The following is a 24960-nucleotide window of genomic DNA, read 5'->3' as shown; positions in this document are numbered from 1 at the left end:
ATTTTAAAAGCATATTCTAGTTGTTATTTTTTTAAACTATCAATAGCAAAAATTAAATTATTAACATATACTTAAATTATTTTTTTTCTGCAAATTTGAAACTATAAAAAAAAACATTTTATATATGCCTGGAATATTTATGGTTATTAACAGTACTTAGTTAATTTCAATTTTAAAACAATTATTGAGTTTACTTTAAAAATTTACTTAAAGAAAAAACTACTTAGCTAATTGAACAGGAAAAGTTTAATATAATAAAAAAAATTTACTTTAGAAATTTTAGCGAGGATTTTTTTGTATCTCACTTCAGTTAAATTTTCAAAAAGAAGAAATTGAAAAGAGAAAGTTAATTAAGAATTAAAATGTTTTTTTTTTTAAACAAAGCTTGTTTTAGTTTTATTGGTAAGTATATATATTTGTTTTCTGTATAAAGAGTATTAATATTAAACAAAATATAATAGCGACTTTAAATTACTTTATTAATAAAAAGCGTACTCTCTCTCTCAATAATTTTTTCAATTATTCAATACAAATTTTTCATTTTAGTTTGTTACTTGACGTTTAAAAGTAAAATATACTGTGTATAAAAATCATAAAAATATCTAACTACAATTAAACCACATTTTGTTTAGTTATCAAAAGACCTTGTAGCAGAGTTTTTTTTTTTTCTAAAAAATATAGTGTTTTTTTACTTTCTAAATTTCGTTTAAGTTTTTAACAATCTAGCCCCTGCTTGTTAGCACACGTTTAATATTCTTTACATTAATTTAGCATGTGTTTAAAAAGTAACACACAAGTTATTTAAAAGTTTTATATTCATGTTTGCAGATGTAGCTATTGTTATGCCTTACCGTAAATAAAAGAAACTTTTTTTATTATTTATAGTATGATAAACGTTATTTCCAAAATATCAAAAGTATATTTTAGTTGTTAAATGAAAATAAATTATGTTCCAAAATAAATAAAAGAAACTAAAATTTTAAATGTTGTTTATAAGTGTTTGCATTATATCATGTTCACAATTTATAAGTTTAAAACTTATAATTTCTAAAAAAATAAAATTTTATTCAGGAATAAATAAACACTAGGTGACACTGCTACATAATTTTTATATTTATTTGTACAAAATTCATAACAAAAATATTAACATTTTTTTTGAAGATGTGAAGTGTTCCCTTAATAATAGTTGACTGCATACTTTGAAGCAAGCTTATTATTTTATTATAATGAGAGTATTTTTTTGTAATTATTTTGATTATAATTTAGTTGATATATTAAAAACGAAAATATTATCAAAATAATAATAAAGAAGTTTTAGTAGGATTGTTTCCACTGACTGCTTACAAATATAGCTGTTATACTTTTACTAAAAATGTTATAAGACAATCGATGTTTTAGTAGACAACTTACAAAATATTTTCTTGGTTTATTAACAACAAAAAATTCAAAATAAACTTAATACTTAAATAATATACATTTACAACTTTAATATTTATCGAAAATGATATAGTTAAAATGATCAAAGCAAATTTTTGAATCAGTTACTTACTACTATGGGAATTATTAATATCCTAGTTTAGAAATTAGTTTATAAAAAAAAAACATTCTGTAAATGAAAAAGTAATTAAATGGCATTTTGTCAATAAGAAATTCACAGAATGATAGCTAAGGGCAATCTACTATTATAAGCAGTTTTTTTTGTAAAAAGCTAGAAATAACACGATTTAATAATAGAAAAGTGTAATGAAATCAAAGCATGAAACAAAGAACGACACGATCACGTAACGACCTTAAAGTTTTATTGCAATCAGGAATGAAGTTATCAGAAGAGTGAATATAAAAACTGTTGATTTTCAATTAGTGACAATTTCACCCAGGTCCCACAGCTGCATAAATTTGTTAGACAATTAATAATAAAATATAGCTTGAAAAAAGTAATATAAATTGTTGACGTTTTTATAGATACTTTTTGAATTGTTTTAAGTGTAGCTGAAGTTTTCATGAACAATAAGATAAAAAACTCATTGGCTATGAAAGCACAAGATTATACGTTTACAAGTCTTTAACTGCGAAAGTAGAATAGCGTTTAACTATTTTTAATTTTCTTTCAAACTTTTAACAGACAAATTCTCAAGAGTAAGTTAATTCTTTACAGAATAATAGTTTGATAATAACACTCAAACGAAACTAAATACTTAAGTATTGAATCAAAGTTGTTTATTTACTTTACCTTCCAAACCAATATAAATGGTTATATAAGCTTTTTATAAAAACCTAACAAAACAAACTTAAGGTTGTAATAAAATGGAATTGCAAAAACAATAATCATACAAGCTTTAAAGTTTTACTGAACTAAATATAAACATAGTAACCTTTATAATTCTGTCATTAGACGATGTTACATAAACATTTCTGTTAAGATCGATATTTGAACAAATCATTCCACTGTGTTTTAAATCATAGAAGTTTGCTGTAGGTGCTTTACTGATTAAAAATTACAATTTGTTTTAATTATAATAAAGTTAAAGAAATTTGCTTATATTTTAAAGTACATACCAGTTTTAATACAATTTAAGCGTAAAAATGTGCATAAGTACTACAAAGTACTTTTTAAATGTAATAATCTTAACAATTATAGATACAAGCACTGTACCTGTTAATACAAATAATTTTTCCTGTATTAAATAAACTAACTCTTGTTGTGATATGGACACGTAACATTCATGGCAAACTCTAACTTCAAACTCAAACCCATATAAAGGTATGGTTGTTCTGTCTTTGCTGCAAGAACCACAAATAGCTATTCCACATTTTCTGTAAATTTATGAACACTTGTAAAAATTTCAAGCTTATGATAACGTTTCAGCAAAATGTGAAACTTTAAATGTCAAAAAGTTAAATGGAATTTAAATACTTAATTAAGAGTAATCGATTAAATTACTTTATTATAAATAGAATGACACTATTTTTTCATGCAGTCAAAAGTGACCAGTAAAAGACTGAAATAATGAAAAAAAATGCTGTTATCTCAAATGTAAAAGTCAAGTAGTATTCGGGGTCAAAACAAATTCCAGTTATCTATTACTTCAGACAGTTGTACAACTTATAACTTAATTTAGAAATGCCCTAGAACTTCATAAAACTTTTAAATTTTATTTTTGAACTCGAAAACTTTTATAAATAATGTTCTTTAGCTGTTTAAGAAAATTTTTATAACAATATTTTGTCATAAAATAGAAGTGCCTATAAAAATACAAGTCAAAATAAACTACTGATTTTTGTAGTATATTAAAAACTTATGTACATATACAATTAAAAATGTTTATACAACATCTTACTCATTAATAATATTTTTTTAATATGTAAAACCTTATACATAACTTTAATTTAGATTTTTATCAAATTGAAATAAATGTAAACCTTTGTACTTCAAAGTGTGCACAGTAAGGTGCTTATAAAAAAAGTTTTCAGTTAAAAATAGTTTTACATAAAGCAATTATCATAGAACAACATTTTGCAAAACTTAAGCTGATTTAGAAAACTCAGCATAGAGGCAAATTTTGATTTTCTGAAAGCCATCCCAAAGCAAACTGTATGGGACCAAAAAAACTCAACCTTGAAGTTTTTAGCTGAACATTTTTTTCATTGTGACAATTTCCACAAAAACTCACTGTGCGAAATTTAAGATGATGTGAAGATGACTTTACAGAGGCATCTCTTTATCTTTTTAAATAAAAAAATTACGAAAAATTAGAGATAATCAAAAAAAGCCTCCCTTAAACTTTATTAAATTGTCCTAAATTTGTGATATATACCACATGCAAAAAATATTCAGTTAAAAACTCAGAGGTGGCATTTTATGATTACCATGCAGTTTAAATTGGGATTGTTTTCACAAAATTAAAAATTTGCCTCTATCAGGGTTGCCACTGGTTTTTGAGAAATTTCTTCCAGGTTTTTAAAAGTACACATTTTTGGGTCTATTTTTAGTTTAAAGTTAAGTCTAAGCTTAAAAACTGTGTTAAGTAGTATAACAACATTGAAAAGATACTGTAAAGCAATTTTAAACGTGTTTTTTAATAACATTTTTTTGACTATGACAAATTTGATTTATCTAGATGATAGATTTTTTGAGTCAAATCGAAATTTTACTACTTTTCATGTTAAAATTGTTTAAAATTCCAGGTTTTTTTAGCATAATTAGTCAAATTCCAGGTTTTTCCAGAATTTGTGATAACCCTGCTCTATGCTGGGTTTTCAAATCAGCTAAATTTTTCACAAAGTCTGTCTATGATAGTTGCCACATGTAAAACTATTTTCAGCTGAAAATTCAAAGGTCGCATTTTTTAAGCACCCTACTGTGCACAAAAGTTTAAATTGGTTGTAAAAAAACTTCTAAAACAAGTCAGATTTTAAAGCCAGCTTTTGATAGTTTGTTATTAGTGTTAGTAGTAAAAAAAGTAAACTTTCTCTAACACAAACAAAATAATTTCATTAATTATTTAATTGTGCAGCTTTTTAAAACTTTATGAACCACTAGTAAAAAAAAAAATGGAAATACGTATTTTTGACCAAATATTTTTTTTTAGTGATATAAATTTTCATTTGGGAATCACTATAATTTGCTTATGCTGTATTTGTTACAAGGGGAACTAAGTATTAAATAAATTTATTTTAGAAGTTAAACCTGCAATGATGTTGGCGTAGGCCGATTGTTTTTTCACTCCACATTTGTTTGAAATTCCAAAAAAACGGAACACTGCATTTCATACAATTATTGCTTTCTTTCCATAACGGAGTCTGACATAATAGAAAAATTAATAATGAATATTTTAATTGTTAATGGTATAACCATTTTTTTATTAAAAATAATTAGAAATTGTTGGTTTGAAGATTGCTCTTAGATTTCATTTATTTAAAAAAAAAAAGTTTATCATTGAAATGAACAGTACGACCATCAACAACAATCCATTTGGCTAGCTACAACATGGTTTCATTTTCATTGGGCAGATATAGTCACAATAAATCACTGTGTCAGTCAAACCAAAGTTGACTAGGGACTATCGCGCTGAAGCGTCAGTTTGTGGGTTTCAGTTAGTAAAAGAAGTTTATTAACATAAATTAGCTCATACAACACATCTAAATTAAAAACAACAATAAAAATATTAAATATTTTATCAAACATCAAAAAAATCTAATCTTTAATAACCTCATTTCTTTTTATTTCCAAATTCCAAATAACAAGTGAACCATCTCCACTTATAGATAACAATTGTCGTGTTGATTTAGAATAATGTATTTTCACTACTTTTGTTCTGTTTGTAAACAAAGTTAAATAAACATAAAAAGAAAAAATGGTAGTTAAACAAACTCTTAACAGTGTGTGAATGAACAATATAAAAATAGTATACATAATAGCTAATGTAATATAGTAAAAAAAGTTTTAGATAGCTTACAAGTATGTCTATAATTAAGTTTTTACTTAGTATAATAACATTTAAGTTAATGTATTTTAACGACAATTTTGAAGAAAGGAAGTAAGTTGCAAGGTCTTAATTATATCGTGTTATAGGTAGTAATACTGTTTTATTAATTTAGTTATTTTATTCTAGCTTTTAAAACATTTATTTTTTACCTATTTAAACTATTAAGTGTAACTAAATAACAAAACCATACATTGAATATAGTTTTTAGGTTTTTTTTAATAGCTTTTATTAATTAACAATTATCTTTCATAACTCCTTTTCTAAATTTAAAAGGAAGGTAGTATGATAACGAAGTATATTAGATATAATCTAAAATAATTTAGGTAACCAATTAAAAAATAATTTAATGAAGTGCTAATGTATGTGAACAACAAAATAAACTAGAAATAAGAACACTAAAGATTGCTAATTTCTTTATAATTTAAGGCCTAACAAGATTCTCTCAAAAAAAAAAACAAATATTAAGGATCTAGTAGCCGTTTTAATTTAGAATTATTTATTATAGCCATAACTATCACCTATTAATATGCAGATAAAAATATTGTATACTGTTATATATAGTACAAACAACGTGATCAAAGTAAAGAAGATAAAAACATTTTGTCATATGAATTTTAAAAAGCAAAAACAACCTTAAACTTTTACAAAATTTAAATAAAATATTTTAATATACATTTAATTTTTTATTTAACTAGAAACTTTACTTCAATTCTTGAATGTAAATTAAACTCAATACTGGATAAAATGTATGATTTTTAGAGTTAACCTACTTTAGAAAAGTTTATAAGTTTACGAGACATATAGTTTTAGGATACTTTCAAAGTTCTGATTTATAAATTAATATAATGTTAGATCAAAAAAACATTTTCTTATTTTAATAACTAAATCTAAGTCGATGATGCAAGTGTAATTATTTTGATAATCATTAACAAGCTTTTCTACTGTTAGTTATTCTTGCATAAACATTGCTAAATTAATATTTACACAGTAATAGAACTAAAATTAATCCATTTTCAAAAAATGTGTTTAAAAAAAATTAAGATAAATTTTCTTTTTTCACTATTGAAACCAATTTCTTAAAAAAAAAACAATACTAAAAATCAATTTTACCAAGTTACTAACTAAAAATATACAATAATAGGTATTTTATTGTTTAAATAAATCTGGTATACAGTGTGCAATAATTTGTGTTTAAAATAGAGCGAGTTATATTTGCTGCAAAATGACATAAATACAGGTTACAATTGTTTCACACACAGAGTTATTTGAAATAATAAAATTTAAAAAGTAGATTAACTAAAATCTAAATATAAAAAAAACAGAAAGAAAAAATATATGTATATACTGCCTTTTTTATATACTAACAAAAACCCTATATTGAATACGCGAAGTTTTTATTAAGTATTCTATTAAATTTACTTGATTCTTATCAAAAGTTTTGTCAAGTTTTTCTTCAATATTTGTTCTACGTTTTATCAAAATACTACTTTCACTAATTTTTCGAGCCTAAATAAAACAAACAGTCTTTGAACAAAATGATATATAGTACCATCTCAAAAACAACTAAATTTTGTATTATACAGTTATTTTTAAAATTTGACAATAAGATTAATAAAATACGCCATATCATAAATATTTTGTATAAATTTCGATTTTAGTTTGATAACAAATACAGTTTTGAGGATCACCTAGAGCTTTATACTTTGGGTGTGGAACAATTGTAGCCTGTTATTTTTTATTATACAATAAATACAATAGTATTATACATTAATGTTTATTAATTACTTTAGATTTCGTCAAAACTTTAAATACCATTTTTTAAATTAAATTAAGAGTGATTTTTAACATACAACAAAAGGTTTACAAGTTTGCAATTTTCAATTGTTTCAAAATTAGTGGTTGGTTTCGGTGATGCAAGCTGACCTTTAAAATTATATGAAACAAAAACGTTACTTAGACAATGCATGGTTGCCACTGATCAAGCTGAGAAAAATTTCATGACTTTTCCTGATTTTTTATCAAAATTTTCCTGACTTTTTTAAATCAAACATTTAAATTAAACTTATTCTAAAATACATAATCTAACACTTGAAACTATATAAAGCTTTCAATCTAATTTTAATACAGGTTAAAAACAACAGTTTTTTTTACTGAATTATATCATTAAACTTCCAGTACATCACTTGAACCATATGTGAATGATTGATGTTTGTAATAAACAGCTTTATCAGCAATATACTTGTATTATTACCTTATAAACACAGCTTGTCTGAAAAAAGACACAATTTTATAGCATTTCCTAGCATAAATGTATCTAGATAAACAAATGACATATAAGAAGCTTTTACAATTAAAACCTTAAATTAATAAGGAACTTTCACAACTCAAACCTTAAAACAATAAAAAACTTAATCAAATACTGTTTTTTTAACGTATGTACTAAAATTTATTTTCTCCGTTTTTTTATTATCACTTCAACCTCTTTATCTAATGAAAGATATGGTTTCCTTCATCTGAAATGCATTCCGCTTCATTTTCTTGACAGTTAAAATCATTTGCCTCATTTTATTTAAATTGCTCTCATCTGCTTCCCCTACACTTGTTGAAGAGAACCTTTTCTCTAAATCAAGCCACAACTTGTGGGCTTGATTTCTTTTTTTGGCATTACAGTAACCTCTCGCATCTTTACGCACTCGTGACGTTACGCACTCTCGTTTAGTTACGCATTTTAGAATTCTAAAAAAGTCTTTTTTTTTTTAATTTCAAAAATTAGGTTTATTGTAAATTTTTGAATTTTTAGTTTATCCCTTCCATAATGAGCCTATTGTACTTTATGGCTTTGACCTTTATAGTTTAGATGTCTTAACACCCCTCCTTTTATACCTTTAAATAAATGAAAATTTTCAATTCCTTTAATTCTTATGGCATGCAATTTCATTCCTACTCAAAAAATCCATTAACATATCTTTAATACAATGCAAGACAAGTTTATCCTTATGTGGGCAAAGCTCAAATTAGAAAAAGTTGTAGTAACATAAACAGTTTTAATTAAACATTTTTCTTATATTTCATATATTTTTGTTCAAAAGAAGAAATACATTACAGCACCGAATGCATATTTTTGTATAAGGCTATAGAAACAAATTTTAATATAGACACCACACCATTTTTTAATTGTAAACAAATGCTTAATTATTAATTTAATTTGCTAAGTAGAACAGAATATAAATCTTAAGTATCACTTAAGTCACACATAAATAAAGATAAAAATAAAATCTACTTTTTATTAAAAATATTAAAGTTTTTCTATAAGTATTAATGTTTTATATAAATTTAAATCCTTTTTTTTTAATATATGTATAGTTTTATCTTTAGTTTTCATAATCCTAAATAAAGTAAACAAATTTGTAAAATTGGAAAAGTCCCCAGTCTGCTTTAAACTAGAAGCAATCTAAAAAAACAGCCATTATAGTAAGTATAGTTGGTACCTCTCGTATCTTTACGATCTCTCATATCTTTACGCACTTTATCTGTGGACACAATGTGCGTAAATAAGCGAGAGGTTACTGTATTTATTTTTACTTTCATTTATAGCCAGTATTTATTTCAGCCATCATCAACGAAGTTGAGATGTTTTATGCAATCGATAATAAACAATGAACTTTACCGCAAGATCAACAACAACAGCATCTCAACTTGTCTCGGATGCTGTTGTTGTTGATCTTGCGGTAAAGTTCATTGCTTAATATACTTTCATTTATAAAATATTTCCTCTTATCATTTAGTATAAAACTTGTAACAAATAAATATACTCTTATTTACTTTGAAAACTTAAGTTACTCTACAAAAAATACAAATAATAAGTAAACTTAATCTTGGCATTTACCTCTCTTACAACTTATTTTATAAATTTATACAACTTTGAAAAAATTATAAAGAGGTAAAGTATACACATTAACTTGTTACATAAAATACTAAACTAACTGCTTAGTTATAAAGAACTCAATTATTTACTTAAACAAAAACACTATGATTCTAAAATTATGCTAAATAAACTTTTGTGTATAAATCACAGTTTCACTATGGAAGTGTCCTTGCTAAAGATCATCAATACTAAAAAGCTTACAACATCTGCTTATTCAAGTAGGGTACTTGTTCAATATGTTAATAGAAAATTTTTGCAGTTTTGTAAAGAATATTTTACTTATTTATACCAGATGAAGGCACTAAAAATAAAATTAAATATTTTTGTAAATTTCTAGGAAAATTTTGGAACTTTTTTCTGACTTTAAAGGACTTTTAATTAATTTTTACCATTTGAAGGCTTTGGAAAACAAGGAATTTTGTAAACTTAAACTGACAAATCTGACTTTTTTTTTATTTAATAAAATTTCCTGACTTTTCCTGACTTTTTTCAAAACCCCCCATTTTTTCCTGACTTTTTTCATTTTTTTAAATTTTTCCTGACTTTTCCTGATTTCCTGACTTTTCCTGACCGAGTGGCAACCCTGACAATGGCATTTTTATATAACTAAGAAAAAATTGTATTCAAGATAAGTTTTTACACGCTTTTTTATTACAAAAACTAATGTTATTATAAATAATGTGCTCACATTTATTAGAAACTATAAAAAATCAGAAAAAAATATATAAAAAACTTATTTAAAAAAATATTTTATTACCTATAAACTTTTGTAAAGTTAAATATTTTCTATGCTTACTATAAAAGGCAAAAATTAAAAAAATTTCTATGCTTACAAATTCAGGGTTCGTGCGCGAAATTTTTTTCATTTAGCCTGACTGAGACCAATTTAGCCTGAAATTTTTTTAAAGTAAAGAAAATCCCCTTTAAAAGTCATTTTAGGTATTAGGGGGTTTTAATTAGTACTATTGTAGTCTCCGACTTCAACCAGCTTTATCTCAAAAATATTTTGAGCTTTAGAAATCTACAAAAAGCAACTCATAGCTTAGTTACAACTCAATAAAATAAGACTAAATTGTGAAAAAGGTGATTGACCCCCCTCCCTATGCCCTTATCATAACAAATTCAGTGATAATTTTTAAAATAAGTGTTATGTCTAATCTATTACTGGTGTAAAAATTATATATATATTACTAAACACAATTGTTAAATTTAATTAAGCACTAAGTAAAAACATAATAACCAGAAGATTTATATTAAAACGGCGTGCATTGTCGTGTTTTATTAAAATTTAAAATGAAACATTAAAATTCAAACAAACAGCTAAGTTGTTGAACGAAACTGTAATGTTTAAACTGTATTTTTTTAATGAATTTTCATAATTATGACGTATATAATCTACTAAAAACTAAATAATGAAGATTCTTTAAGATTTTTTTGGTAATTCAACAAAAGGTTTTAAGCATTTATTTTTACAAATATTGACTGATTTTGTTTTTAATAAATAAATCTTTATTTAAAAATAAATTCACATCTCAATTTGATCTTGAAAAGATTTCTAATTTTTTTTTAAACAAAAATTTTCAAGCATTTGAACTGAGAAAAACTGAGATTCTCAAATTATTAAATAAAAAACTGATTTAGCCTGACTTAGCCCGACGCGCACGAACCCTGCAAAATTATGTTTTATATAAAAACTTATTTTTATGAGTTTTACAGTATTTTCAAACAAAAAGGACGTTTTATAAGCATTTTAAACACAATTTATATTAACTATATTATTATTATTTAGAATATATATTAAAGTTCTCTAACAAAGTACTGAAAGATAAATTTAACTCTTGTGTACTATTTTAAATAGTTAAAGGATATAGAAATAAATTGAGTTAATATATCTGACTATAAAAAAAAATAATAATAATTTCCAAGTATAAGCTATAAAACAAGTCAATGAAAGCAAGCTTAAAAAATTAAAATAAATTAAACCATTATTTTGTTTAAAACCCCTTTTCAAGGTTTAAAAAATAAAAATAGACTTTTTTAGGACATTTTTATTTGTTTTAAGAAGTGCTAACTTTGTATTTTCAAAAATCAATATATTTAAAAAGTCTCAATCAAGAATTTTCACAATTAAGTTTTCATATTTAAAAAACTTAAAATAAAGTCAATTCAAGGAATTTGTAGCGACCTAGTGATAATTTTAATACTCATTGTAATAAAACAAAAATACAACTTGTGTCCTTGAAGTTCGATTGCCCTGCCACTTTTGCTACCAATATCCCACAAAATTATTGATTTGTCGTTAGATCCGGAGTACAAAAGTTTATTTTCACTGTCCCAACACAAGCAGTCTAAAAATATTAACAACTTGAATTTTTTTTTTTAATCAATTAAAAAAAATAATAATAAGTCAATAAACTTTAAAACAATAACGTAAGTTTTTAATCAAGTTTTATCAATGCAAAACAAATACAAACTAATTAATATGATTATAATTTATTGATTTAATCAATAATTCGAAATACATTACAAAATGATCAAGAAAATATTGTCATTATAAAATAGAAAAACTGGTAAGAATTCTGAGAATTTTTTCTAAAAAGCTTAGCTTTTTTTATTTTGAACAACATTTAGCAAAAGTGAGTTGAACCTGGATATCAGTAATAAGTTATTCATTATTTTAATCAGATTTATACAGGGTTACCAAAGGTTTTTTGAAAAATATTATACAAAAGATATAATATACTGTAAAGCTACTTTTTATTTGTTTTGTGTTTTATAATAAATAAAATTCTGATCGATACAAAAAATATTGTAGATAATAGATTTTTGGTACCTAACAAAAATTTTATAATTTTTCATACAAATTTTGTTTTAAATTCCAGGTTTTTTGCCTAAATTGTCTAATTTTATGCTTTTCCAGGTTTTTTTGGCAAATCTGTTTAAACTGGCCATCTGCGAGATCAGCTTATTTAAAAAGTAATCATTACTAAACCACTGTACAAATATTGTTTTTACTTGTTTTGTGTTCTAAGTAACAAATAAGTGCTATTAGATTAATAACTTCTGGTTTATTGATTTTTAATATAACCATCTTTGTTCAGAACATTGAACAAGTTATGTAAAAACTATTTTGCTAAATAAAAGATTTCATTTAAATTATTGATCTACCGGATCTAAAAGTTATGATCCGATTTTTTTTTTCAAACTAAGACCTAGCCGGAACCAGATCTGTTTTCAAATCAAGATTGGGCAGTATCCAGTTAATATAGAATTTCCAAAATTTAAAAAGTTAAAGTATGTTTAATAATTATTTTATGCATTAGCTATGATATTACGCTAAAAATCTCTAATAGGTATAAAAACTTTCTAGTCGACGGTTTAGATTTACCAAAAATGCATTTTGCGGGTCAGACATATTAAGAAATAAATTTTGATGATCCACGTAATTATAAATAATTAAACTTTTTTTACCATTAAATTAATCATTTTATAAGTACTATCACATACAAAATATTAAATTAAAAGCACACTTGTAGAGCACATTTTAGGGTTGGAAAAGGTATTTTGAAAACTTTTTCCAGGCTTTCTGAATTTCTTCCAGGTTTAAAAAATTACAAGTTTTTTGTCTATTTCAGTATAAAATTAATCTTAAAGTAAGGAACTGTCTTAGATAGTATAAAAATATTAAAAAGATACAGTAGTACAACTTTAAAGGGGTTTTATAATAATTAAATAAAATTGTAAAGGATACAAAAAAAATTGTGTAACATAGATTTTTTGTATTTAATCTATATTTCAATACTTTACATAGAAAAATTATTTAGAATTCCAGGTTTTATAGCAACCCTGCTAGTATTGAGAATTGTAACACAATTTAAAAAAAGAAATACAATTAACTTGATGTTATTAAAAAAAAAAACAAGTTAAATAAAACAGCTATTCTTTAAAAAAAAATAAATCAAATTTAAAGAAAAAAGGTCTGTATATATTTTCAATCGGAAACTATGCAGTTTTGATTTGAATCAAAGTAAAAAAAAATTTGACAGTCATCTAACATTTAACAAAATTTGTTTAGTCAAACATAAAATAAAGTGCGTAAACTGTTTTTAAATATATAATTCACAAAATTTTCCTAGAAAATTTAATATCCATTTGCAAGTTTTTGTGGCAGACTTTTTAAAGATAAAAGTTTAAAACAAAAATAAATAACTAAAGCGAACACTTTAAATTAATTAAAATTCTGGTTTTAAATGATAAAATGTTAACTTCTTAAAATTTTCTGGTTTTATCAAATAAAAACATGTACTAAAGCATTTACTAGCTTAATTAACTTTATAATACTACTACAACTTTTTAACTAATACTTCTATTTAAATCCGTATATCTAAATAACTTACTTACTGCGGAAGAATGTCCTTTTAAGGGGGATGCTGCTTTTCCACCAGACTTGTCAAGTTTTATTACACTTATCTCTCCATTTGACAAACCACAAAATACATAATGAGATTGCTCATCATATCTGATAGAAGATTTGTAAACTAAATTCAATCACTATAAATAAAAACAAACACATACAAAAAAAAAAGACTTGTTAATCTTATATAGATATTTTAGTACAACTAAATTACTCTTACTTGTAAAATAAACAAATTGTGGGTAAAACAATGAAATTTAAATTGCTTAAGAAAGAAACTTTAGGCAACTAAACTTCTATTAAGTCTCGATAAAAAAACTCTTAGATTAAAAAGTTTTTGTTTATGAAGTTTAAAAAGAAAAAAGAACGCTTTCATTAAAAATTTTTAATTAAAATACGCATAATTTGTCTCAAAAAAGAAAAAAAAAACGGCTCTTACTGTATACACATAGGTATTGCTAAAGTTTGAAACCCGGAAAATCTTTGACCATTCTGGCTACCATGCCAACTTATATATTTATCTTTTCCACACGAAATTAAAACTGATTTTGCATGGTCATAATAAAGGTCTGTTACTTTAGCTGTATGTGCTGTTGGAATTTAAAAGTTATGTATATTTTAAAAAAATAAATAAGAAAATATTAGGATGGGATAAATTTATATATGTATAACAATATAATTTTTTCCTCAAAAACATACGTTGTCAAAACCTTTATGTAAACTTCAACTTGGAAGTTAAAAAAAGGAAAGTTTTTCAACTATATCAATGTGTAAATCAATTTGGTGTACAAACTAAAATATTTAGACTAGTAATCAAAAGAAAACAAAGCAAACCAGCATATTTTCTTTTATGTGTTATCTTGTTATAATCTTGTGAAATTTCAAACTCCTGTAGAAATTTATAATCGAATAAAAAAAAATATAAACCTTGTATTTGTTTTATGAACCGATAAATTACAGAACAATTAAAAAAAAATTAATATATAATTTACAAAGTTTATTTAAAACAAAAATACTATTCAAATAATGTAAGTTGCTTATACTTGAAGTACTGTGGTGTTAATATACCAATGAATTAAACTAAAAATAAAGAAGTTGGAGACAAGCTAATATTTTGTTATATAGTTTAGACAACATCTTTAATTTAAATAAAATAGTTGAATGTGGAGGAAAAGGAATTATTATAAAATCATGAATTCAACAATGATATACTTGGTTTCTTCTAACTCAGTTTTAAAATTTTAACTGAGCCTTACTGTCAACAACTAAATCTTGGTGTTTGCCTGATTAAACATTTTTCACTTAAGATCCCTTAGTCTAGGTGACCACCTTAAAACTACTTTGACCTTCATGTGTCTCAAGTTATATTTAGAAAAACGAAAAGAATTAAAAATTTTGTCAACTAGAGCATTTATTGTTTTTTCTGTTAGATCTTCACAAAGAAAGCTTATACGCCCACTGTTAAAGTCTAATTTTAATTTAATATTTTTTTTAATAAATTTTTTAGTAAATTATCTACGAGGCTATTGCTAATCCAGAACTGCCATTGACCAGCAAGTTAGCAAGTCGTCCAGACGTTTTTCAGCTATTTTTTTGCGTCAATTTCAGTTATTTTTATTTTTTTGTGTATTGTTTGTAACTTCACTTCATTTTACAAAGTTTCCAGTCAAACACATTGTTAATCAGGGTAAAATTAGTGAGCTGACTAATTTAAATGGTCTTATTTTAATTTTCTAATAAATTATTAATTTTTATAACATAATTTTACAAACTGAGACAGTAGAGAACCTTTGTCAGCATACAACGCTGTTAATACTTTTTGATGTTGTTGACCTTATTTTAAACGCCTTTCAAATAACAAGGAGTTCTGTTAGTATCCTTTTTATAGTATGTTTTGTACTTACTCTTAACCTTTGCATTTAGATAAATATTTTAATATATAGGGCAAATAGCAGCGTTGCTAGAACAAAGCTTTGTTGAATTTAAGGCAAGAGCTGATATTCGAGTTATAAGAACTTTCATTTTCATTTCCTAGGAATGAAACTAGTCGTAAGCACAAACTAACTAATCTCTACTTCATCAGTTATATAAAAAACTTATTGGCAACTTAATTTCATTTGTTTTCAAGAGTTACTTAGTTTATATTTTTCTCTGCAGTTTTTAAATAACATCTGACACCCATATGACTAAAATATATTCAATAAATAAGGTAATCTCGCCTTAAATATTTTTTCTAAAAACTTATCAAACAGGGAATGATTAGTAATTTCATTGTTAAAAACAATTTATATATTTCTAACACTAAAAGAAAAGCAAAGTAAAATTCTACATTCAAAAAAAATTAAACATTTTCATTATTTTACTTAAGAAGTCAGTACTAGTTTAATACTTAGGTTTATTATACAATACTAAACATCAATAAAAGAGCTACTGAAAGCACTACTTTTTAAATAAATGTTAAATTCAATTTTACAGAAAAAACTGTTATTGAAGTAAGACACTTAAACCTTTGTAAAACCATTAATGATAAACTCGATACTTGAAAAGATGTAGTGGCGTACTAAGCACTATGTTTAATAAAAAGCTTTTCATGAAGATAAACTTTTTATAAATTATGTAATGTAAACGATTGTTGAGGTTATAAAATGTATTTAAATCAACTTATTTATTTTGTTTTGATTACGCCGAAGGAAATTATTAAGAAAACATTAGTAGAGTTATAAACTGTTAAAGAAGTATAATTAATGTTCAACTCATCACATATAACTTTATAAGCACAATTAAAACAAGTCAACAATACTGAACAAAAATATAAAACAACTATTGAATAGTTCTTGTTTCCCAACAACTTTATACTATTTACTTTTTTTAATTAAAAAACTACTCTATTTTAAAATCATAACACCTAAAAATAATAACAAAAAGTAATAAGTAATAACAATTCACTTACGTCTATTTCACCTGAATCCTGACCAACAAATATTGTTTGGCTTTCTGAATGATAAGTAAATGTTGAGCACGGAGCTAAACAAAAATAGATTTGTTATAAAAGTAAAAAGTTCTATATTAACATATATTTTTTACAAAAACTTAATTATTTAAAGAATATTAGGTTGAGAACACAACTTTAAATTACATAAACCAAAAACTATTAAAAAATAGTTTTTAAGCTATTCTCATATAAGCAAGAGGTATTGTTATAAAAACGGAGTTTAGGAAAAAAAAGCCCTTGTTATCCTGATTTTATTGTTAAACTATTTACGATTAATAAACAATAATAAAACTAATAGTTAATAAAACATATTACTATATTGCTGCACCATTTTAAAAACTTATTACAAAATATTTATCATAGTTAAAGCAAAGATAAAATTTTGAATATTTAAAGTTTATAAGATATAATGTAATAAGACATTTAATCCTAAAGATTCAAACCAGCAGAGCCCATTCAAAAATCATAATAATTGATTTTGTACGCATAAACTTTATTGACTTTATTTTATGATCTTTAGCTATGAACAGTTTTACAGACTCAAATGAACATACAAAGCATACAGACGTACATTTTGCTCTCTAGAGCTGTTCATATTTTATGAGCAGCAAAACATTATATGTAAATAAAGTACTTTTTTACAAAAACAAATGTTTTTTTAAACTTTTTAATTAATTTAAAGGTCATATTCCCTCTATAATTTAATAGGAAAACTTTATGTTGGCTTTATTTTTCTATTTTCTTTAAAACTTATTACAAAAAATTCTAAACTTAGCCTGATAGATTTGATAAGAATGAAAATAAATAATAAAACTTGTTATACTTTTTTGTGTTACACTGACTTCAAAAAAAAAGACTAAGTGGTAATAAATTAAAAGATAATGTGTTTGACTTTATAGATACATTCGTTTATAGCAAGTATCGCTCCTTTTTTAAGAATTTTAGTATAATTAGGGGGGAATTAGTAATGGGTTAATGGGGGTAATTTGAAATTTTTGGGTAATAAGGGGAATTACTGTTGAAGTGGTAACCATAGCTTCTATAATTAAAAGCTGTTTTGTAAACTAGCATGTAATTTACCAAAGCACAAAAAAAGCTATAAATTATGGCAACTATGGTGCAACAACTAACTTACACTCGATATTCTAGCTTTTGTAATAAAGAGTAAAAAATGATATAAGGGATAACTGAAAGAAAATTTTAAACTAAATATTCCTTGGCATTTAATAAAGAGGCGATCATTTTTAGTTTTCAAAAAAGGGATGATTATCGAAACCTGGTTTACACTCTTCACGCGTACATTTAACTCTAAAAATTTTCAAATGTAAATTATCTCAAATAGTTTTACAAAGAACAAAGCTTTAATACTCCAATTTTTATTGTACAACTGATCTTACTAGGTATCAGGCACGTAGCTTGGTACGTTTGTGCAAAAAAACTCGCTTTTGTTTTAATTCTTAGCTGCTTTTTTAGCTTTTAGTATTTGTTTATACTTAATTTTGCACTCCTGAGAGATAGTTTTGACATTTTATGTACTCTTTAGCACTTTTAGTGTTGTAAAAGTTAAACGAATTCAATACATCTAAATTTCATAAAACGAGGTTATGTCAGATTTGGTTTATCAAAAAGCAAAGCATTGTAAAAAATCTTTTTCAAATCCGAAGCTTCCTTTTTCAATGTGAGAGAATAAAAAATAGTAAAAAGTGAGAGAGGTTCTTGTGTTATTGAAATGTTTGTGTTGACTCAATCAGAAACTAAAACTTCTTGGAAATTTACATTTTTTTGTGTCACAAAAGAGCAAATACACATAAAAGGAATATATGCAACAAGATGAATTTTAAAGTATATGAGGTTCAAAGTAAACTAACAAAGAGTATCAACTTTTGTTTTAAATCAAATAGACTCTTTGAGTCGAATGTTGTAAGATTGAATACCTGTGGTTAACATATATACAAAAAACTAAAAACTTTCCAAACAGTGATAATATAATTTTCTGAAGTTTTATCAAGAAGGTTTAAATATATAACATCACAGAAAAAAATATACAATAAGACAAATAGTTTGCAACATGAAGAAAAACTGAAAAATTTAGTAATTTGAACATTTTTGATACAAGATAAACTAATTATAGTTTTTTTATATTGTATTTGACAGTTTTGTTCTTAATTTGAAAGTTGTTTTAAAGATTTTATAATTGCTAAGATAAAGTTTTTTATACAGTTTTTATCTTACTTGAAAGATTTATATTGTACATGGTTGTCACACACTCAAATTACTCTGGATAACTCTAGGATATTTATTTTTGAACTAAGGCTGACTCACTATAGTTTTGTTTTTTCTATGAAAAATCAGAATAGTTTTAGGTTATTTAATAATCTCAGAAAATATTTTTTCTAGAATTTGACAAGATTTAGTTGGTCTAGTTTCAATATGTTATTATTTTATAAATAGTTTTGTAGAAGAATTTGATTTTTATTAGTTTTGAAAAGTTAATTTTATTTTTAAGATTTAAAAGTATTCAGGATGTTTTAGCCATAGGAAGGGTCAAACACTTTTTTTAAAAGAATAGCTTTGGTTTTTATATGAAAGCTTTAAGTACAAACTACAAGCCAGTTTTTATAGAATTCAAAAATATCATTTAACTTTTGAGATATTTTATTTTTTGTAAAAAGTTTCCAATACAAACATATGGACTGTACATTTTTCAGGGTTCAGAAATTTCAAAAATCACTAAAAATCTATCTCCCCCTTCATTTTCCAAGCATATTCTTCAAATTTTCAAGAAATTTTCCTAACATTAAAAAAAATAAATTCTACTTATGAAGTTTAATAATTAAAAAAAATAAATATTTTATGATAAAAATTAAAAAAAGTCTTTTATATTCAAAAAAAAGTTTACTTAAAATTTTATAAAGTACAAAGTAAAGTTTTTTTTGTTATTGTATAAAGATTAGACTGTAAAAGTTTAAATAAAATTGCTTAAAAAATGTAGGAGGAGATAGATTTTAAATAAAACAGTCTTTTTTTGCTGTTTCAGTTTTCCCTTACCATAGGGCAGTGCTTCTGAAATGGGGTTCCGCGGAACCCTAGGGTTCCGCAAAGCCTTTCGAAATTTAAGAAATAAATTTGAAAGAAAAAAAAAACATAAATCATAAAACTTCAAAAAAATGGATTACATAAAAGTTGTCATAAACCTATTTTATGCTGAGCAACTAGACGAGTCTACTGACGTAAGCGGCAAAGCCTTGTTACTCGTTTTTGTTAGATATTGTGGGCAGGAAGGATTCAACAAAGATATATTATTTTGTGGAGAATTACCCACAAAAACAACTTCTGTTGAAGTAATGAAATGTGTCGAAAATTATTTCATCAGCAAGGGTTTAGAGTTGAATAAATGTGTCGGCATTTGCACTGACGGTGCAGCGTCTATGACTGGGTCCAAAAATGGTGTAGTGAGGAAAATGAAGGATAAAGCAGTTGAAGCTAAATGGATACATTGTTTTTTACATAGAGAAAATTTGGCAACAAAACATCTTCCTTCTTGTTTACAAGAAGTTCTCTCAGCGTCGATTAAAACTGTTAATTTTATAAAGAAAAGTGACACAAAGGCCAGATGATTCAAAGAACTTTGTGAAAGTTTAGATGCTGACCATCTGCGACTTCTTTATCACAACGAAGTTTGCTGGCTGTCGAAGGGGCGGACACTGGTTCGTGTCGTTGAATTAAAGAAGCAGGTTTTCACCTTTCTTAAAGATGAAGGCTCAGAATTAGTGAAGTTATTTGAAGATGATGTTTTTTTGGCCAGACTAGCTTATCTCACCGATATTATCGAAGAATTGAACGCTTTGAACTTAAGCATGCAAGGGAAGCAAAATTCCATTTTTGTCATGACAGACAAGATTGAGGCGTTTAAAAATGGAATTAACTTTTGGAAGAAAAAGGTTGGCAATGGTAGTTTTGCGATGTTTCACCGGTTTGATGAGGCCCATGAAAAATGCATAGAATTTAACTTCTCTGACGAAATATACAACCACCTTGATCTTTGTCTATAAAATTTAAACAATATTTTCCTGAAGATGTTTGCATCGGAAATTTATGGATTTTGATTCCTTTTATGTGTGATATTGCTTCAGAAGAAGTGAATCTTCCTACAGACACAGAAAACGGATTGCTGCAACTATCTTAAGATAGTAATTTAAAATTGAGTTTCAAAGGAAAGGAGCTTTTATGCTTTTGGATATGTGCAATTTCAGAGTACCCCGTCTTAGCAAAGCGTGCAGTAAAATTTCTTTACCATTCATCACCACTTATCTTTGCGAGTCCAGCTTTTCGCATGTAACAAACATTAAAACGAAGCAAAGGGACTGTATACTGACTCCAACCTTATCTACCTGTCTCCGTCACAGTTTATCCAAAATCCAGCCGCGCATTGACATGCTTGTTGCTAAGAGACAAGTTCAAGTTTCGCACTAAATGTTTTTTATTTATTTTTCGTTAGGCATCTTACCCGTTTATTACAGTAATCTGTGAACTCGATTAGGTTCATGTTCATTTCGTTATTGTTTGTAGCTCTCATTTTGTTTTTATTATGCAAAGAAATATTTTTATGACGTTGAGATTAATCATGTTTGTTTTAGTTTATTTTTTATAGAATCATAAAAAACATATTGCCTCTGGCGCACTTTGAGTTTGACTCGACTTAATACTATTACAATTCGTATGATTTCTAACAATGATATAGTTTTGCAAAAAATTTCGTTTTTCACTGAAATTCTTTTGTTTTTTGCAGTAAATATTATATTAAACATTTTATGTAAAATTAAATTAGGGGTTCCGCGGAAAAGTCGAACTTTGGAAAAGGGTTCCGCCACTAAAAAAAGGTTCAGAAGCACTGCCATAGGGAACCTATTATGCAACACGACTTTGACTGCTCATATCTCAAAAAGTTATTCGAATTTTTAAAAACCATAAAAAGCATCTTGAAGCTTAGAAAAAACTCTATAAAATAAGATTAATTTGTAAAAAACATGGCTTACTCCCATTTTGATTTTTATACAGATTTGTAACTTTTTTGAGCTAGCTACGTCCCTGCTAGGTATAAATACAAATTATAGTTTCGTTTTTTTCAAATACAATGTTCAAAAAAATCGAAATCTAGTATCAGAGACAGTATTCTAAATTAAAACTACATTTCGTTTACAAAACTAATTTTATAGGTATTAACTTACATGTAAGAAAATGACAAACAGAAGGCCAATATTGTCCAGTGTCACGCTTTAACCAAATTCTAACCGACCTGTAAAAAAATATTTTTATTGTAAGGTAGCATTTTATAAGTTGATTTTTTCTAGCTAAATTAGTTAAATTATTGGTTTATGAAAAATTTGCTTTTTTCTTATGACAATAAATAATCAATTTCACCAAACAACCATCAAAAACAGCATATGAGACAACCTACGACTTTTTGTCTTTTATTAGGACTCATCAGGTAAGTATTGTTGTGAGAAACCACTGTTGAGAGCTAATCAAGCAGGTTAAAGTAAATATGCACTGAAGAGACCGTTTGTGGGTAAAGTCCAAAATTTATTTATTACAAAATAATATTATACTAATTGCAATTAGTTTTTTGGTTTAAAGTTTAACACTCAGTTTAATTCAAAGTATATTTGTTAAACATTAATATAACTTTGTAATATTTCTAAACAGTTAATACTTTTCTAACCTTAACACTAATTCGCATATTAGTACTAATCAAGATTTTTGCTAAAAAAATTATTAGTTTGGTTTTGGTTGTTTTTAAACCTATTTGCCAGTTTTGTTTCAAATTTAGCCTAATGTGTTTTTTTAAGTTTGATAAATTTTTACAGATTTTACTAATCAACTGAAGATCATTGTTTTGGTAATGAAATTAATAAAATTCAAGTAACAAATCATTAAGTATAATTATATGGTTGTAATATTGAATGATGGTGCATCAGAAAAATAAACATCTAACTTAACAACAATAAGATGCCTTAAAATGACTCTACCATTTTATACAAGTTCTCACTGAAATTTGAAAAAAAAAACTCCCACAACTTACCTTTTTTTTTGTAATATAATTTGCAAGAATGTTCAACTCTGTGTATATTTTATAAATTGGTAATTTAAGTTGTTCAGTTAATTTGTGACTTAAGGCACTGTTCTTTAAAGTGTGCGCCTAAATTAGGTTACTGTGCACATAAAACTTAAGTGTTTTGAAACACTATCAGGATAAATGAGAATACAGAATTAGATCATTTTGTGAAATGATTAAATAGATTTAATATAGCTAATTACGTGGTAAAACTTTGTGGTTTATCAAATTCTTGTGAGAAGATTCATAGGAGAGATATGAAAGAGAGTAAAAAAAACATTTTAGTGATGTTGCTCTTTCTTCTGCTTGCTTCCATGGTTTTTTCTTTTTGTATTCAATTAACTTATTTTTCTTATCTGCTCCTAATTCTATTTATGTAGACATTAAAAGATGAATTATTTTTGTTTAAATATTATATTTGGGTTTTTAACCTTCTCCGTTTTTTTATTTTTAAAATATTTAACAATTCTTATAGATATTAACAGCTTCATTTTTGTTTTCACACTATATTGTTACAGACATAATTAAGTTTAATATAAGCTACATAACTGATTTTTAATTTAGTCACTGTTCATATTCATCTTTCACTTACTTTTAATAGCTGTTTATTATTTGAAATTATTGTATTTTGTTTATTGTATATTTCCAGTTTACTTTTATTGAATAAAGTCTGGTGATTAGAAAAACTTAAGAACCCTATAAAAACACAGACAATGGTAAGAATTTGCTGTATACACTGTTAAACAAGTGCAGAGTAGAATTATAACATAACTAATGATTTTTCATAAACAATAAGTGACAAAAAATAAAACTAATAATTTCAAAACATTCAAAATGCTTAGTCTTACTTTTTGCCACTTAAATGGTTAAAATCAGTTATCCTAAAAAAAATAAAACATACTTAGAAACTGGCAAAAAAATTCAGGGAAATCAACTGATTTTTATTATTTTATAGCTTTATTGAGAGAAATCAAGTTTTTTTATTTAATTGTAATTATCTTTAAATCGTTAAATTACCTTTTCTGCCCTCCATATTTTTACTAATATCAACTTTTCATTTATTTTTTTTAATAATTTCTCTCTTCTCATCAAATTAAAATTCATTCTTTACACAGGGTTGCCACTCGTTTTTTCAAATTTTTTTCCAGGTTTTCTAAATTTTTTCCAGGTTTTTAAAAGTACACATTTTTGGGTCTATTTTTAGTTTTAAGTTGAGTTTAATGTAAGAAACTGTGTTAAATAGTATAAAAACATTGAACAGATACTGAAAGTTACTTTAAATGTGTTTTTTGATAGAAAAATTTTTTGATGATGAAAAAAAATCTTATTAATATGATAGACTTTTTGTATCAAACTGAAATTTTACTACTGAATGGTTAAAAATTCCAAGTTTTTTGTTCAAAATTTCAGGTTTTTCCAGGTTTTTTTTTAATTTCTCAAATTCCAGGTTTTTCCAGGATATTTTAGCCTAAATTGTCAAACTCCAGGTTTTTCCAGGTTAAGTGGCAACCCTGTTTACATCAAAAAACTGTATGTAAAAACCCCAAGAAAAAAAAAACTTTAAATTTTTAATGTAGAGACTTAAATTCTTAGGTAAAATCATTAGCATTTACTTATTAATTTGGTTAAAATATTTTAAGTCTTGTTAAGCTACCAAAAAAAATTGTAAAAAATAAAATTACAAAAAACAAGGTTGCCTGCCTCACCTATGGCCTTTTAACCTCACAGATAAAAATTTATTTGTTAATTTACATGACTAACAAATATTTTATTTATTAAAAAAAAGTATTATATATCAAACTAACTTGTCTTCACTAATAGTTATGAGACCATCTTCACCAGGTGTAAATGCCATCATAGTTGTAATGTCAAGTGAATTGTCATCAATTCTGTTTAGTAATACAGGTTGTCGCTGTTGAGGTCTTGTTTTTATTTCTGCTGCCATTTTTTAGAATAAATAATTTTAGTTAATCAAACCTATAATAATAACAGATATAATAATAACCTATAATACTAACTAGTACTAGT

The 24960-nt window shown here is 25.2% G+C and overlaps 1 protein-coding gene across 1 annotated transcript; it reads right to left on the bottom strand.

Moving 5' to 3' along the window:
• Positions 1-1328: 1328 nt before the first annotated feature.
• LOC145849594 (WD repeat and FYVE domain-containing protein 2-like) lies at positions 1329-24905 on the bottom strand. Its single transcript, XM_082954562.1, has 12 exons — positions 24738-24905; positions 22046-22113; positions 16776-16849; positions 14660-14714; positions 14265-14415; positions 13809-13930; positions 11642-11759; positions 5210-5315; positions 4688-4800; positions 2695-2814; positions 2373-2484; positions 1329-1886 (listed from the first exon to the last, which is right to left on the bottom strand). Exons 1-12 carry the CDS (start codon positions 24875-24877, stop codon positions 1854-1856), a joined length of 1212 nt encoding a protein of 403 aa, XP_082810688.1. The 5' UTR covers positions 24878-24905; the 3' UTR covers positions 1329-1853.
• Positions 24906-24960: the final 55 nt, after the last annotated feature.

The sequence above is a fragment of the Thalia democratica genome, chromosome 1 (genome assembly GCF_965202585.1).
Source record: "Thalia democratica chromosome 1, ktThaDemo2.hap1.1, whole genome shotgun sequence".
NCBI lineage: Eukaryota > Metazoa > Chordata > Thaliacea > Salpida > Salpidae > Thalia > Thalia democratica.
The sequence above is the reverse complement of the archived record's forward strand: the minus strand, read 5'-3'. Positions and strand labels throughout refer to the sequence as shown.